Source organism: Chiloscyllium punctatum, chromosome 5, assembly GCF_047496795.1.
Source record: "Chiloscyllium punctatum isolate Juve2018m chromosome 5, sChiPun1.3, whole genome shotgun sequence".
Taxonomy (NCBI): domain Eukaryota; kingdom Metazoa; phylum Chordata; class Chondrichthyes; order Orectolobiformes; family Hemiscylliidae; genus Chiloscyllium; species Chiloscyllium punctatum.
Genome location: NC_092743.1, coordinates 2,025,551 through 2,041,663, shown reverse-complemented (window position 1 = coordinate 2,041,663; position 16,113 = coordinate 2,025,551). Strand labels below are relative to the sequence as shown.

General features: G+C 45.8%; 1 protein-coding gene across 2 annotated transcripts in view; it reads left to right on the top strand.

The window, feature by feature from the left end:
- agap3 (ArfGAP with GTPase domain, ankyrin repeat and PH domain 3) overlaps nt 1-16,113 on the top strand; it is a 655,804-nt gene that overhangs the window by 616,857 nt on the left and 22,834 nt on the right. For both annotated transcript variants that reach the window (XM_072569614.1, XM_072569615.1), the window contains exons 13-14: nt 2,183-2,273; nt 7,976-8,198. In XM_072569614.1, the coding sequence (XP_072425715.1) occupies nt 2,183-2,273; nt 7,976-8,198 (314 nt within the window). The remainder of the gene's footprint in view (nt 1-2,182; nt 2,274-7,975; nt 8,199-16,113) is intronic.

The following is a 16,113-nucleotide window of genomic DNA, read 5'->3' as shown; positions in this document are numbered from 1 at the left end:
GATTTACCATCAAACAGCTGCTCCCAATCCATATTCCCCAGCTCCAGCCGCATTTTGGTATAGTTGGTCTTCCCCAATTTAACACTCTTCCTTTAGGGCCATTCTTGTCTTTGTTCATGAGTACTCAAACTTACGAAATTGTGATCACTATTCCCAAAGTAATCCCCGACTGAAACTTCAACCAGCAGGCTGGGCTCATTCCCCAACAGCAGATCCAGTTTGGCCCCTTCCTGAGTTGGACTATTTACATACTGCTTTAGAAAACCCTCCTGGATGCTCCTTACAATTTCTGCTCCATCTGGACCTCTAACACGATGTGAATCCCAGTCAATGTTGGGAAAATTAAAATCTCCTATCACCACCACCCTATTGCTCCTGCAACTTTCTATAATCTGTTTCCATATTTGTACTTGTACCTCATGCTTGCTGTTGGGAGGCCTGGAGTACAGCCCCAAGATTGTCACCTCACCCTTCCTATTTCTGACCTCTGCCCATATCACCTCACTGCTCGAGTCCTCCATAGTGCCCTCCTTCAGCACAGCTGTGATAGCCTCTCTGACCAGTAATACAACTCCTCCACCCCTTGTACCTACCTCTCTATCCCGCCTGGAGCATCGATATCCTGGGATATTTAATTGCCTATCATGCTCTTCCCTCAACCAAGTCTCAGTCATAGCAATAACATCATACTCCCAGGTACTAATCCAAGCCCTAAGATCATTTGCCTTACCTATTACACATCTTGCATGAAAACAAATACACCTCAGACTACCTATTCCTTTGCATTCATCATCGTCTCCCTGCCTACTCTTCCCCCTTAGTCACGCTGACTTCATGATCTAGTTCCTTACAGGCTTTAATTACTGCCTCCTTACTGTCCACTAACTGCCTCATTTGGTTCCTATCCCCCTGCCACATTAGTTTAAACCCTCCCCAACAGCGTTACCAAAAGCACCCCAAGGACATTGGTTTCGTAGACCATCCAATTTGTATTAGTCCTACCTCCCCCAGAACTGTCGCAATGTCCCAAACATTTGAATGCCTCCTTTGTGCCACCATCTCACAAACCACGCATTCATCCTGCCTATTGTTTCAGTTCTACTCTGACTAGCACGTGGCACTTGTAGCAATCCTGAGGTTACTAACTCTGAGCTCCTACTTTTTAACTTGTCTCCTAACTCCCTAAATTCTGCTTGTAGGACCTCATCTTGTTTTTAACCTATATCATTGGTGCCTATATGCACCACGACAACTGGCTGTTCACCCTCCCCTTGAGAATGTTCTGCAGCTGATTGGAGACATCCCTGACCCATGCACCTGGAGGCAAATTCCATTCTTGAGTCTCATTTTTGACCACAGGACCACGTATCTACACCCATTACAATTGAATCCCCTATGACTATAGCCCTTCCACTCTGTTTCCTGCCCTTCTGTACAGCAGAGCCAGTCATGGTGCCATGAACCTGGCTATTGCTGCCTTCCCCTGGTGAGCCATACTACACGTGTACTGTCTCGGCCCAGCCACTACCCAAATATATGAGTTCAGTCACCTTCCCAGAGCGCAGTTTGTCTACTCCCACTCAGCTCCTCACTCACCCTGCTCCCACTGCTGCTGCAAAACTGGAGCAGAAATCTCTTAGTTAGGTGAATGTCTGTTATTGGGAAAGTGTTAGAGTCTGTTGTAAAGGATGTAATAGCAGAGCATTTAGAAATACATATTGCAATAGTCCAGCAGAGTCAGCATAGCTTCAGGAAGGGGAAATCAGGCCTGACAATTTTATTAGAATTCTGTGAAGGTGGAAGCAGGATGGATAAAGGGGAACAAGTTGATGTAATTTGTCTGGATTTCCAGAAGGTGTACGGTAAGGTGTCATACATGAGGCTACTTAATAAGAGAAGAGCCCATGGTGTTGGGACTGGTCTTATGGTATATTGGTAGAGGATTGGGTAACTAATAGAAGACTAATAATTGGGATCGCAGTCTTTAACTAGTGGAGTGCCACAGGGATTGGTTCTGGGGTCATAATTATTTACAGTTATGAAAGTGAGTTGAGTGAAGGATATTTGGAGAAATTGGTGCTTATATCCGTAAAAGCAATGGGCCTTTGGACTAAATATTTCTGCTTGCGAATGAAGACTGCTACCATCTGAAAAATCATGTTTCTTCTCCATTTTGGTTTAGTCTCGATTGGGAAGCCAGAGTGACGCCATTGCTATCCAGTCGATTAGGAACATGCGAGGGAACGGATTCTGTGTTGACTGTGACACACCAAGTGAGTATTTGCAGAAAGGTACCAAGTCAATGCACAGGACTGTAACAAGTCTGACAACATTGCACTGTAATGGGTTCCACAGCACAGGGCTGTAATGGGTCTCTCAGCACAGGGCTGTAATGAGTCCCACAGCACAGAGCTGTAATGGGTCCCACAGCACAGGGCTGTAATGAGTCCCACAGCACAGAGCTGTAATGGGTCTCACAGCACAGGGCTGTAATGAGTCCCACAGCACAGGGCTGTAATGGGTCCCACAGCACAGGGCTGTAATGAGTCCCACAGCACAGAGCTGTGATGGGTCCCACAGCACAGGGCTGTAATGGGTCCCACAGCACAGGGCTGTAATGAGTCCCACAGCACAGGGCTGTAATGGATCCCACATTACAGGGCTGTAATGAGTCCCACAGCACAGGGCTGTAATGAGTCCCACAGCACAGGGCTGTAATGAGTCCCACAGCACAGGGCTGTAATGGGTCCCACAGCACAGGGCTGTAATGGGTCCCACAGCACAGGGCTGTAATGGGTCCCACAGCACAGGGCTGTAATGAGTCCCACAGTACAGAGCTGTAATGGGTTCCACAGCACAGGGCTGTAATGAGTCCCACAGTACAGAACTGTAATGAGTTCCACAGCACAGGGCTGTAATGTGTCCCACAGCACAGAGCTGTAATGAGTCCCACAGCACAGAGCTGTAATGGGTCCCACAGCACAGGGCTGTACTGGGTTCCACAGCACAGAGCTGTAATGAATCCACAGCATAGGATGAGATTGAGTCCCACATTACAGGATGGTGCTGGGTAGAAGCATATGAATGTAGATCTGGAATAGGTCACTTAGCTCATCAAGTCTGTTCACCATTCAGTACAATCATGGATGATCTGCACATTCCCACCTATTCCTGATAATCTTTCACTACCTTGCTTAGCAAGAATCTAGATGTTCTCATCAAAGGAAATATCCTTTCCATATCCATTGTGTAAAGACTCTGCAGGATTTTATATGTTTCAATCAAGTTGCCTCTTACTCTTTTAAACTCCAGTCAATACAAGGCCAGCCCAACCAACTTCTCCACAGAAGGCAACCTGCTCATTCCAGCTATTAGGCTCCGTAAGACTTCCAAAGCAGTTACATCTTTCCCTAACCATCAATACTGTGCACATTACTCCAGCCTGATCAATACTCTGTCTAACAGAACCATAGCCTCCCTACGTTTTGTATTCAATTCCCCTTCAATAAACAAGAACATTGTAATAGCTTTCCTAATTACTTGCTGTACCCGTTTTCAAGCCTTCTGTAATTCATGCACATGGACACTCAAATCTCTCAGCATCTCAGAGCTCTTTAATTTGTCACCGTTTGGATAATACGCTTTTTATTATTCTTCCTTGCATGATGAACAATTCCACATTCCCTACATTGTATTCCATTTGCAACATCTAAACCCACTCACTTAACATATCTATATCTTTTAGGAGCTGAAAATGTGTTGCTGGAAAAGCGCAGCAGGTCAGGCAGCATCCAAGGAGCAGGAGAATCGACATTTCGGGCATCAGCCCTTCATCAGGAATTCCTGAAGAAGGGCAGATGCCCGAAACGTCGATTCTCCCGCTCCTTGGATGCTGCCTGACCTGCTGCGCTTTTCCAGCAACACATTTTCAGCTCTGATCTCCAGCATCTGCAGTCCTCATTTTCTCCTCGTATATCTTTTAGGAGCCTTTTTATTTCATCTTCACAAGCTAAACACCAATCCATCCCTTGGAACTTTTGTTACCCATTGAAAGTATTTATTCTGTAAATTCTGAAATATCCCTTTAAGAGTCTGTCACTGCATCACTTATTAATCTGTCCTTTATTTAATTTGCCAATTCATTTTAGCCAGTTCTGCTTTCAACTGCTCATAATTGCCGATATTTAAATTTTATAAAACAGGCCTTACACCCACTCCTCTTCCCCCAAACTGAATACAAAATTCAAATGTATTGTGGTCACTGTGACTAGGGACACCTTCACTATGAATGCATTGGACAATATCAGGTCTAGTATAAGGTCTTCTCTGGTTGGCTCCAGAACATACTGCTTTAAAAAGCGACTCTGAAAACGTTCTGTGAATGCCCCATTTTGTCTCCCTTTACCCATCTGACTTTCCAGTCTGTGCAGATTTAAATCTCCCATGATTATCAGTGTGCACAGGACCATGGTGAGGGAAAGCATGCAGGACTGCAGCAAGACTGTCATGCAAGACTCTGGTGAGATCCTAACTGAGGGTCCGATGCGATGATGGAGGGATCAGTCACTTGTTTTCAAGTGTTATTGGGGCGGGTTGTTCACACATAAATGGGTGTCTGGCAAATGGGAGGCTTCCAAAAGCAAGATAAAGAGAGTTCAGGGACAGCAAGTTCCTGTTAGTGAGAAGGGTAAGGCTGGCAGGAGGAGGGAATGCTGAATGACTAGAGATATTGAGGCCTTGGTCAAAAAAAGGAGCCGTTTGTCAGGTATAGGCAGCTGGGATCAAGTGATCCCATCACAACTAGAGGGGGTGTAGGAGTCCACTTTAGAGGGGAAATCAGGAAGGCAAAAAGGGGACATGAGATAGCTTTGGCAGATAAGGTTAAGGAGAATCCAAAGAGATTCTACAAGTATATTAATGGCCAGCACTGCTGCCTCACAGCGCCAGGGACCGAGGTTCAGTTCCAGCCTTGGGTGACTGTCTGTGCAGAGTTTACACATTCTCTCCGTGTTTGCAGGGTCTCCTTTGGGTGTTCTTGTTTCCTCCTACAGTCCAAAAATTGCAGGTTCGGTGGATTGAACATGAGAAATGCATGGTTACAGGGATAGGGTAACAGGGCGGGTCTGTGTGGGATACTCTTTTGAGGTCAGTGTAGACTCGATGGGCTGAATAGCCTAGTTCCACATTAGATAGATTCTATGATTCTATTGACAGGTGAGCCTGACATCAGTGGTGGGTACATTGTTGAAGGGGATTCTGAGAGACAGGATCTCCATGTAATTGCAAAGACTGATTAAGGATAGTCAGCATGGCTTTGTGCATTGGAAATTGTGTCTTACTAAATTGAGTTTTTTGAAGTCGTGAGCAAGAAGATCGATGATCTGGAGGGCTAGGAAAAAAAGTTTGTTTAGTGAATGAATCCTTCTGAGGATGCAGAACAGCAAAGGTCCTTTGCAGGTCTGGGAGAGTGTTGTCCTGAGCTGGGGCAGGGCTGACTGCAGGGAGTGGAGGTGGTGGCGCATGGTTTGAAGCGTGGAGCAGAGGATCCGGAGGGGCTAGGAAATAAACGTTTGTTCAGTGTATGAATCCTTCTGAGGGTGATTCCTGAAGAAGGGCTTATGCCCGGAACGTCGATTCTCCTGCTCCTCGGATGCTGCCTGGCCTGCTGTGTTTTTCCAGAACTACATTTTTCAACAACAGCAAGAAGATGGATGAAGGCAGAGGGGTAGGCCTTGTCTACAAGGATTTTAACAAGGCCTTTGACAAGGTTCCACATGGTGGACTGGTTAGTACAGTTAGATCACATGGGATCCAGCAATAGTTAGCCAATTGGATATAAAATTGGCTTGACAGTAAGAAACAGAGGGTGGTGGTAGAGGATTGTTGTTCAAACTGATGGCCTGTGACCAGCGATGAGTCACAAGGATCGATACTGGGTCCACAGTTGTTTGTCATTTATATAAATGATTTGGATGAGAATATAGGAGGCATGGTTAGTAAGTTTGTGGGTGACACCTAACTTGATGAAAAAGTGGACAGTGAAGTAAGTTCTCTGAGAGTACAACGGGATCTTGATCAATTGAGCCAGTGGGCCAAGGTGTGGCAGATAGAGTTTAATTTAGATAAATGTGAGGTGTTGCATTTTGGCTTGACAAACCATGGCAGAACCTACACTGTTAACTGTAGAGCCCTGGGGAGTGTTGTCAAATAGAGAGATCTAGGGTGCAACTACATTACTTCTTCCAAAGTTGTGTCACAGGTAAACAGGGTGAGGAAAAAGGCATTTGGCATGCTTGCTTTCATCATGAGGGGTGAGGACATCATGTTACAGCTATACAAGACATTCAGAGTTTCATGTATGTTTTTGGTTGCTTTGCTACATGAAGGATGTTATTTAACTGAAAAGGGTGCAAAAAGGATTTCAAGACTGGAAGGATTGAAGTATAAGGAGATGCTGAAGAGGCTGGGATTATTTTCTCTTAGAGTGTAGGAGGCTGAGGGGTGACCTTATAGAGATTTATAAAATTATAAAAGACATAGACAAGGTGAATAGCCAAGGTCTTTTTCCAAGTGTAGGGGTATCCAAAACTCAAGATCATAGGTTTAAAACGAGAGGGGAAATATTTTAAAGGGACCTGAGGGGCAACATTTTCACACAAAGCATAGTGCGTTTATGGAACGAGTTGCCAGAGGAAGAGGTAGAGGTGGTACAATTGCAGCATTTAAAAGACGTTTGGACAAGTATGTGGACAGGAAAGGTTTGGAGGGATACGGGTCAAATGCAAGCAAATGGGACTAGTTCAGTTGAGGAAACTTGGTTGGCATGGACGGGTTGAGCCAAAGCAGCTAAATGTGAGGTGATGCACTTTGGGAAGAATAACAGGAAGGCAGAGTACTGGGTCAATGGAAAGATTCTTGGTAGTGTGGATGTGCAGAGGGATCTAGCAGTCCATGTGCATAGATCCCTGAAAGTTGCCACCCAGGTGGATAGTGCTGTTAAGAAGGCATACGGTGTGTTAGGTTTCATTGGTAGTGGGATTGAGTTCGGGACCGCAGTATCATGCTGTAACTATACAAAACGCTGGTGCGGCCACACTTAGAATCTTGTGTACAGTTCTGGTCGCCCCATTATAAGAAGGACGTGGAAGCATTGGAAAAGGTGCAGAGGAGATTTACCAAGATGTTGCCTGGTCTGGAGGGAAGGTCTTATGAGGAAAGACTGAGAGACTTGGGGCTGTTCTCATTGGAAAGAAGAAGGCTAAGGGGGGATTTGATAAGAGACATACAAGATGATCAGAGGATTAGATAGGGTAGACAGTGAAAGACTTTTTCCTAGGATGAATATGTCAGCATGTATGAGTGGGCATAACTACAAATTGAGGGGTGATAGATTTAAGACAGATGTCAGAGGCAGGTTCTTTACTCAAAGAGTGGTAAGGGTGTGAAATGCCCTACCTGCTGATGTAGTTAACTCATCCACATTAGAGAGATTGAAACAATCCTTGGATAAGCTCATGGATGATTTTGGGATAGTGTAGGGGGGTGAGCTGAGAATAGTTCACAGGTCGGCGCAACATCGAGGGCCGAAGGGCCTGTTCTGTGCTGTATTGTTCTATGTTCTAAAGGGTCTGTTCCCATACTGTAAACCTCAGTGACTCTACGCCTCTACTACTCTCAGACTGACTAAGTTCTGAACCCCTAAGCTTAATGTCATGTTGCAGTCCTGTGTTGTGCATCTATCTGTGGTCCTTCTTGACCTAGAATGTTTTCTCTGAATAGAGGAATTATAACTCCCCTCAGGCCCAATCCCCTCTTCCCCTCAACCCCTGGCTGCTGCCAGGCTGAGAGTCCTCAGGGTCTTAGTTTGATGAGGTTTTCCATGCCTCGGCAGTGATTCAGGCTTGCTGCTACCCTTTGCTTTCTTTCACTAATTCTACATGCCAGTGATAAATTAATGTGTCCACACTTGTTGCAGATCCTGACTGGGCAAGTTTGAACCTTGGAGCCCTCATCTGTATAGAGTGCTCCGGAATCCACCGGAACCTGGGTACACACTTGTCACGGGTTCGCTCCCTCGATCTGGATGACTGGCCTGTTGAACTCATCATGGTGATGACTGGAATCGGGAATGCCATGGCCAACAGTGTATGGGAAGACTCGACACAGGGCCTGACTAAACCCAGCCAGGACAGCAGCAGGTACAGAACAAGAACCATGCAGCAAAGATGGGTAAAGGAGCCAAGCAGCATGGCGCATTCGGGGGGCCATGCAAGAGGGTGGTTAGAGGCAGAATCCCTCATAACATTGCAGTAGTATTTAGATGTACGCTTGTGATGCCAAGACACACAAGGCTATGGACTAAGTGCTAAAAACTGGGATTAGAATAGATGGTTGTTTTTGACTGGCGTGGATGTGATGGGCTGAAGGGCCTTCTTCTGTGCTGCAGGCCTCTATGACTCTATAGTGCACATGGGAGTCATGCAGCAGGGTTGCAGGAGACAGAGGGTGGGTAGGAGGCTGTTTGTGTGATTGGTGCCCAGCGTGCAGTGGCGTACCACAGGGTTCAGTGCTGGGTCCCTTATTGTTTGTGATATATACAAAGATGTAGGTGAGAATGTTGAGGGGTGGATGATACAGTTGGCAGTGTTGATAGTCAGGAGGACAGTGTTGGGTTACAGGAGGATATAAGCAGATTGGTCAGGTGGGCAGATCAATGGCTGATGGAATTTAACCCTGATATATGTGAGGGCATGCACTTTGGGAGAAGGAACAAGACAAGGGAGCACTCAATGAATGGCAGGACACTAGGAAGCTCACTGGAACAGAGCTGACAGTGACAGAGCAGGTTAATAGGATGGTAAGAAGGCATAGGGGACACTTGCCTGTATCGGTCATGGCAGAGATTATAAGAGCAAAGAGAGTTAGAGCTGTACAGACCTTTGGTGAGGCCACAGCTGGAGGATTGTGTGCAGCTCTGGTGCAGCACTATAGGGAGGATGTGATTGCACTGGAACATGTGCACAGGAGATTCACCAGGATGCTGCCAGGATAGAGCAGTCTAGCGATGTAGAGACACTGGATTAACTCGGCTTGTTTTCTTCAGAACAGAGAAGGTTGAAGAGAACCTGATGGGTATATGATTATGAGGGCCATGCATAGGTGAATAAAAAGCAGCTGTTCCCCTTATTTGAAGGATCAGTAACAAGGGGGTATAACTTTAAGGTGAAACATTTCAAAGAGGTTTGAGGAAATGTCTTTTTCACCCAGAGGGTGGCAGGGAGCTGGAATGCACTGCATGAGAGGACAGCTGAGGCAGGAAACCTCACAACCTTGAAAGGGATACTTGGATAAACACTTGAAATATCATAACAGCCAAGGCTATGGATCTAGTGCTGGAAGGTGATACTGATGTACATTTAGTGTAGCTTTAATAGGTAGAAGAGCCTCTTCTGTCCTGTATGATTCTATGGGAACCATGCAGCAGGGGTACCCATGGGAACCATGCAGCAGGGGTACCCATGGGAACCATGCAGCAGGGGTACCCATGGGAACCATGCAGCAGGGGTACCCATGGGAACCATGCAGCAGGGGTACCCATGGGAACCATGCAGCAGAGGGCACCCATGGGGACCGTGCAGCAAAGAGCACCTATGGGGACCGTGCAGTAGGGGTATCCATGGGAACCATGCAGCAGAGAACACCCATGGGGACCGTGCAGCAGAGGGCACCCATGGGAACTGTGCAGCAGGGGCACCCACGGGAGCCAAGCTGTAGGGGCACCCATGGGGACCGTGGAGTAGAGGCATCCATGGGAACCATGCAGCAGGGGCACCCACAGGATTCATGCAGCAGGGGCACTCGCGGGAGCCATGCAACAGGGGCGCCCATGGGAACCATGCAGCAGAGGGCACCCATAGGAACCATGCAGCAGAGAAAACCCATGGGGACCGTGCAGCAGAGGGCACCCATGGGAACCGTGCAGCAGAGGGCACCCATAGGAACCATGCAGCAGAGAACACCCATGGGGACCGTGCAGCTGGGCACCCATGGGGGCCGTGCAACAAGGGCACCCACGGGAGCCGTGCAGCACGGGGCACCCACGGGAGCCGTGCAGCACGGGGCACCCACGGGAGCCATGCAGCACAGGGCACCCACGGGAACCATGCAGCAGGGGCACCCATGGGAACCACGCAGTTGGGGCACCCACAGGAGCCATGCAGCAGGGGCACCTACAGGAGTCGTGCAGCAGGGGGCACCCAGGGGAGCCATGCAGCAGGGGCACCCATGGGAGCCATGCAACAGTTCTGGTCTGAGATTGATAACCTGTGGATGGTGAATTCAAATCCCACTGTGTCAAATAGTAAATGTGGTTGTTTATGACACCAGGAAGAATCCCCATGAAAGCTGCCACATTGTAGTAAAAGCCCACCTGTGTCGATGATTTCATTCTGGTAAGGGAACCTGCTGCTCCTTCCAGTCTGCACCTTCAATGATCCTTTCTCACTTCGAGATAGTTTTCAAGTGATAGGATGTTAAGGAGCAAGCTATGGAATGGGCTATTTCAGATCTAGTCTTATGTGATGAATAATTGCTAATTAATTACCTTGTTATACAAGAACCTTTAGAAAAGTGAGACCACAACCTGATAGCACTTTCTGTTAAGTTTGAAAATGATGTTTAATCAGAAACTGAGGTTTCTGATTTCAGAACTAAAATGTAGTTTACCATGAAAAGACATTTCTTTCATGCACAAAAACCCAGCAATGTTAGCATTCCGATTGTGGCTAACAAAAGAAATTACGGGTCATATTAAATGAAAAGAAGAGATGTATAAATTTTAGCTAAAAGTAGTTGGGACTTTAGAATTCTACAAGGAAGACCAAGATAAACGTTAAGAAAGAGAAAAGGTAAAAACCCACTTGTAAGAGTAAACTAGCAAGAAACAGAAGAACAGACTGTAAAGGCTTCTATGAGTGTGTAAAAAGGAAATAAATAGCAAAAATGCATTTGATTTGAATTGACACATGTACCGAGGCACAGTGAAAAGTTTTGTTTTGCATGCAACACAGGCAAATCATTCAGTACAAAGATCATAGGGTGATAGAACAGAGCGATGAATACAATAGTTGAGAGTGTGTTGCTGGAAAAGCACAATATATCAGGAATGATGAAGGGCTCCTGCCTAAAATATCGATTCTCCTGCTCCTCGGATGTTGCCTGACCTGCTGTGTTTTTCCAGCAACACACTCTTGATTCTGATCTCCAGCATCTGCAGTCCCCACTGTCTCCTCCCCGATGAATACAATATCATGGCTGAAGAGAAGGTGCACAGAGCAAGATCAGCATTAAAGTTAAAATTTGAGAGATCCTGTCAGAAATCAAATAGCAGCAGTGAAGAAGTTCTTCTTGAACCTGTTGGTACGTGTGTTTAAGCTTTTGTATCTTCTGCCCAATGGAAGAGGTTGGAAGAGAGTATAACTTGGGGAAGGGGTCTTTGATGATGTTGGCTGACTCCCCGAGGCAGCGGGAAGTGTAGGTGGAATCAATGGATGAAAGGTTTGTTGCATAACTGGGATATGTTCACCACTGTCTCTAGTATGAGTCCATTAGAAGTTCAGACAGGACAGTTTATAATGTGGACTATGCAGAAGTAGCAGAGAAACTAACCAAGTACAAGATACAAATACTAAGAATCTCTCAGAGATTACGGGGAATCTAGGGCCAAATACAAATGAGGAATCTCAAGGTATTAATATCAGTTATAATGTGGCACTAGAGAAGTGAATGGGACTTAAAATGAATAAATCCCCTGAACTTGAGAATCTACATCCTAGAGGTATCGGTAGAGACAGTAAATAAGTTGGTGATTACAGAGGATCCTCGATTATCCAGCATTCGACTAACGGAACTTTGGATCATCCAAACAAGATCACAGGGTCCTCCATTCATGGCTAACTACGTCATCCGGCATCGACTATCCAGCATTTGATTAACCGAGCGAAATACTTCCCGTGCCCTTCAGATAATCGAGATTCCTTTGTATCTTCTAAATGTCGATGGAAAGGTCCCAGTAGATCAGAAGATATAGCCTCACTATTTAAGAAAGAAGTGAGAGAACAAACCAAAAACCGCAGACCTGTTCGCCGAGCATCAGACATAGGGAAAAGGATGCAATAACAGTGCACTTTGAAAGTGTTGGTAGGATTGAGCAGAGTTGACATGGATTTAGGAAAGGGAAATCATGTTTGACAAATCTTTTAGAGATTTTTGAGAATGTAATGAGGAGAATAGATAAGGGGGAACTCGTGGATGTGGCATATTTATATTTTCAGAAGATTTTCTTTAAAATGCCACAAAAAAAGGTTGGTAAATAAAATTTTGTGTACGCAGGATTAGGCAGAATTTACTGTTATGGTTTGACAACTGGTTAATGGACAGAAAACAGAGAGCAGGAATAAATGGGTGATTCTCAATTTGGCAGGTTGTGATTAGTGGGTTATCACAAGGATCAGCACTTAGACCCCAGGTGTTCACAATCTATATCAGTGATTCGAAAATGGGGATTAAATGTAACATTTCTCCCAAGTTTGAAAATGGTGTAAAACAAGATGGAAGTGAGATTTGTGAGGATGCAAGGACGCTTCACAGGGATTTGGAGAGGCCCAGTCAGAGGGCAAGAATTCAACAGATGGAATACAGTGTAGAGAAATGAAAGGTTACTCACTTTGATAAGTTAAACAAAAATACAAAATATCTCTTAAATGGTGAGAGGCTATGGAATATTGTGTTCAAAGGGAATGGGTGTCCTTGTTCATGGGTCACTGAAATTAACATACAAGTGCAGCAATGGTTATCACGTAACCGTTGTGAATTCACTCACTAATCCTTTAGGGATGGAAATCTGCCATTCTTACCCATTCTGGCCACATGTAACTCTAGACCTTCACCAATATTCTGTCCTCTGAAATGGTCGAGCAAATCACTCAATTGAAGGGAAATTAGACAATAGACAGTAGGTGCTGGAGTAGACCATTCTGCCCTTCGAGCCTGCACCACCATTCAATATGATCATGGCTGGTCATCCTCAGTCAGTATCCTGTTCCTGCCTTATCTCCATAACCCTTGATTTCACTATCCTTGAGAGCTCTATCCAACTCTTTCTTAAATGAATCCAGAGACTAGGCCTCCACTGCCCTCTGGGGCAGAGCATTCCACACAGCCACCACTCTCTGGGTGAAGAAGTTTCTCCTCATCTCTGTCCTAAATGACCTACCCCTTATTTTTAAGCTGTGTCCTCTGGTTCAGCACTCACCCATCAGCGGAAACATGTTTCCTGCCTCCAGAGTGTCCAATCCTTTAATAATCTTATACGTCTCAATCGGATCCCCTTTCAGTCTTCTAAACTCAAGGGTATACAAGCCCAGTTGCTCCAATCTTTCAACATAAGAGAGTCCCGCCATTCCAGGAATTGACCTCGTGAACCTACGCTGCACTCCCTCAATAGCCAGAATGGGCAATAAATGTTGTTCCTCTCAATGTGAAGCCAGGACTTCAAGGACTTAGTGGTCGTCACTCTTACCAATATTGTCATGACAGATGTATCTGCCTGGACAGTATCGAGACTTGGGCTGCCAAATGGCAAGTAACATTCACACCACATAAATGTCAGGTCATGACAATCTCCAATAAGAGATCATCTAAACACCACCCCTTGATGTTCAATGGTGTTATCATAACTGAATCTCCCACTATCAACATCCTGACCATTGACCAAAAACTGAACCAGCCTCGCCACATAAACACAAGTAACTTCAAGAGCAGGTCAGAGGCTAGAAAGACCGCAGCAAGTAACTCACTTTCTGACTGCACGAAGCCTGTCCACCATCTACACGGCACAAGTCAGGAGGGTGATGGAACACTCCTCAATCGTCTAGATGGATACAGTTCCACGAACACACAAGAACTTGACACCATCCAGAGCAAAGCAGACCACTTGATTGGCACCACATCCACAAGCATCCCCTCCCTCCAACACCGACACTCAGTAGCAGCAGTATGTACTATCTACAAGGTGCACTGCAGCAATTCACCAAAGATCTTCAGCCAGCACCTTCCAAATCCACAACCACTTCCATCTAGAAGGACAAGAGCAGCCGATATATGGGAACATCAGTCCCTCCACCTTCCAAATCCACAACCACTTCCATCTAGAAGGACAAGGGCAGCCGATATATGGGAACATCAGTCCCTCCAAGCCCCTCGCCATCCTGATGAGGACATATATTGCAGTTCCTTCACTGTCACTGGGTCAGAATCCTGGAATTCCCTCCATAAGGACATTGTGGATCTACCTATAGCACATGGACTGCGGCAGTTCAAGAAGGCACCTCATCCCCACCTTCTCAAGGGGCAACTAGGGAGGAGCAGTAAATGCTGACCCAACCAGTGATGACCACCACAAATGAATTTTAAAAAGGCAGATGTAGGAAGGATATTTCCTACGGCATGTGGGGTCTAGAACAAGGGGGCATAGTCTCAGAGTAAGAGGCAGACCATTTAGGACTGAGGAGGAAGAGGAAATTTGTCCCTTACAAGTCGGCGGGGAGGGGGGGCTTGAATCTTCACAATTCTGTACCCCAAAGGGCTGTGGAAGGTTGTATATAAATGCAAAGCTTTTGTTAATACTCATCTTTTTAAATACAACTCAATCAGTGTGGAGCTCAGGGAGAGGATTTTTGCTGCTCAGTGGAAGGGGTTTCTGCTGTGACTAACATAAACCCAGAGAAGCAGCAGAAACAAGGACAACGATGGGAACAGCAGACCACACATATAGGTTTCACTACCTCTTCAATGTAGGCAGGGCAATTAATGACAGCCTTGCCAGTGATGCCTAGAATCTGATAACAAGGGTAAAAATGTATGATTAACCCTCTCCCAGTGAACTGGAGGTCCTCTGTAGTGATGAGAGTAAACTATCAACAGTCCCTGGGCAGTTGAGGAGGGCTGTTCACCTTTTCTCCTCATTGTTTCATTTCAGTTTCAGTAACTGCCAGCCTAAGAGGGTGATCCTATTAATCTTGTCTGTAAGTAATCAATAGAGATAATTCTTTGAATGAAGATGCCTTGGGGACTTGACACAGTCGTGTTACCATTGCATTCTTGCAGATTTCTGCTTTGGGCTAGGTTAGCTGCTGCAGGCCTGGCCCAGTGTTGGTTGTCTTTCTGACAAAGAGTCCCTTGGCATTGCTGTGCAGTTACTATCAGTTTCAATGGATAAGGAGGACCATCAACAGTTTGCTTCTGGCCTACAATTCCCTCAGATTCAACGATGGTCATTTTAAAAGATAAAGTATTTTCATATCCATATCCATTACCTGACCACCTATTCCCCATTTCCCACGACTTCATCCTGACCCCATATCTTTCATCCCACCCACACAGTCATAGAGTCATAGAGATGTACAGCATGGAAACAGACCCTTCGGTCCAACCCGTCCATGCCAACCAGATATCCCAACCCAATCTAGTTCCACCTGCCAGCACCCAGCCCATATCCCTCCAAACCCTTCCTATTCATATACCCATCCACAGTCCTCATGCTCTTGTAAAAACAGAGAGTGACCACCGCACACTCACTGAATTAGGGAGCAACCCTTGAACACTCACCAAAAAGGAGATCTATCCTCACACACTTACTGAATCAGAGAGCTATCCTTGCACACTCAGTGAATTGTAGAGCAATCCTTGCACACTCACTGAATCAGGAAGTGACCTTTGTACAATTGTGGAATTGAAGAGCAATCCTTGCATTCCCACTGAATTGGAGAGTGAACCTCTCAGACTCACTGATTGGGGGAGTGAGCCTTGAAGACCATCTTTGCACACTCACTGACAGCAATCCTTACATACTTGCAGAAGAATAATTCTTGCAAACTTGCTAAATTGGAGAGCGAGCCTTGTACACTCACTGCATTGGAGAGCATTCTTGTCTCAATCAGTCAGGGAGTTCCTTGCACATTCAGTGAATAATTAATGCCCCCACCTGTGAAGCAAGCACACTGGCACATACACTTTCTGTCACATACACCCATACATTCTGTCTTTCATAGACGC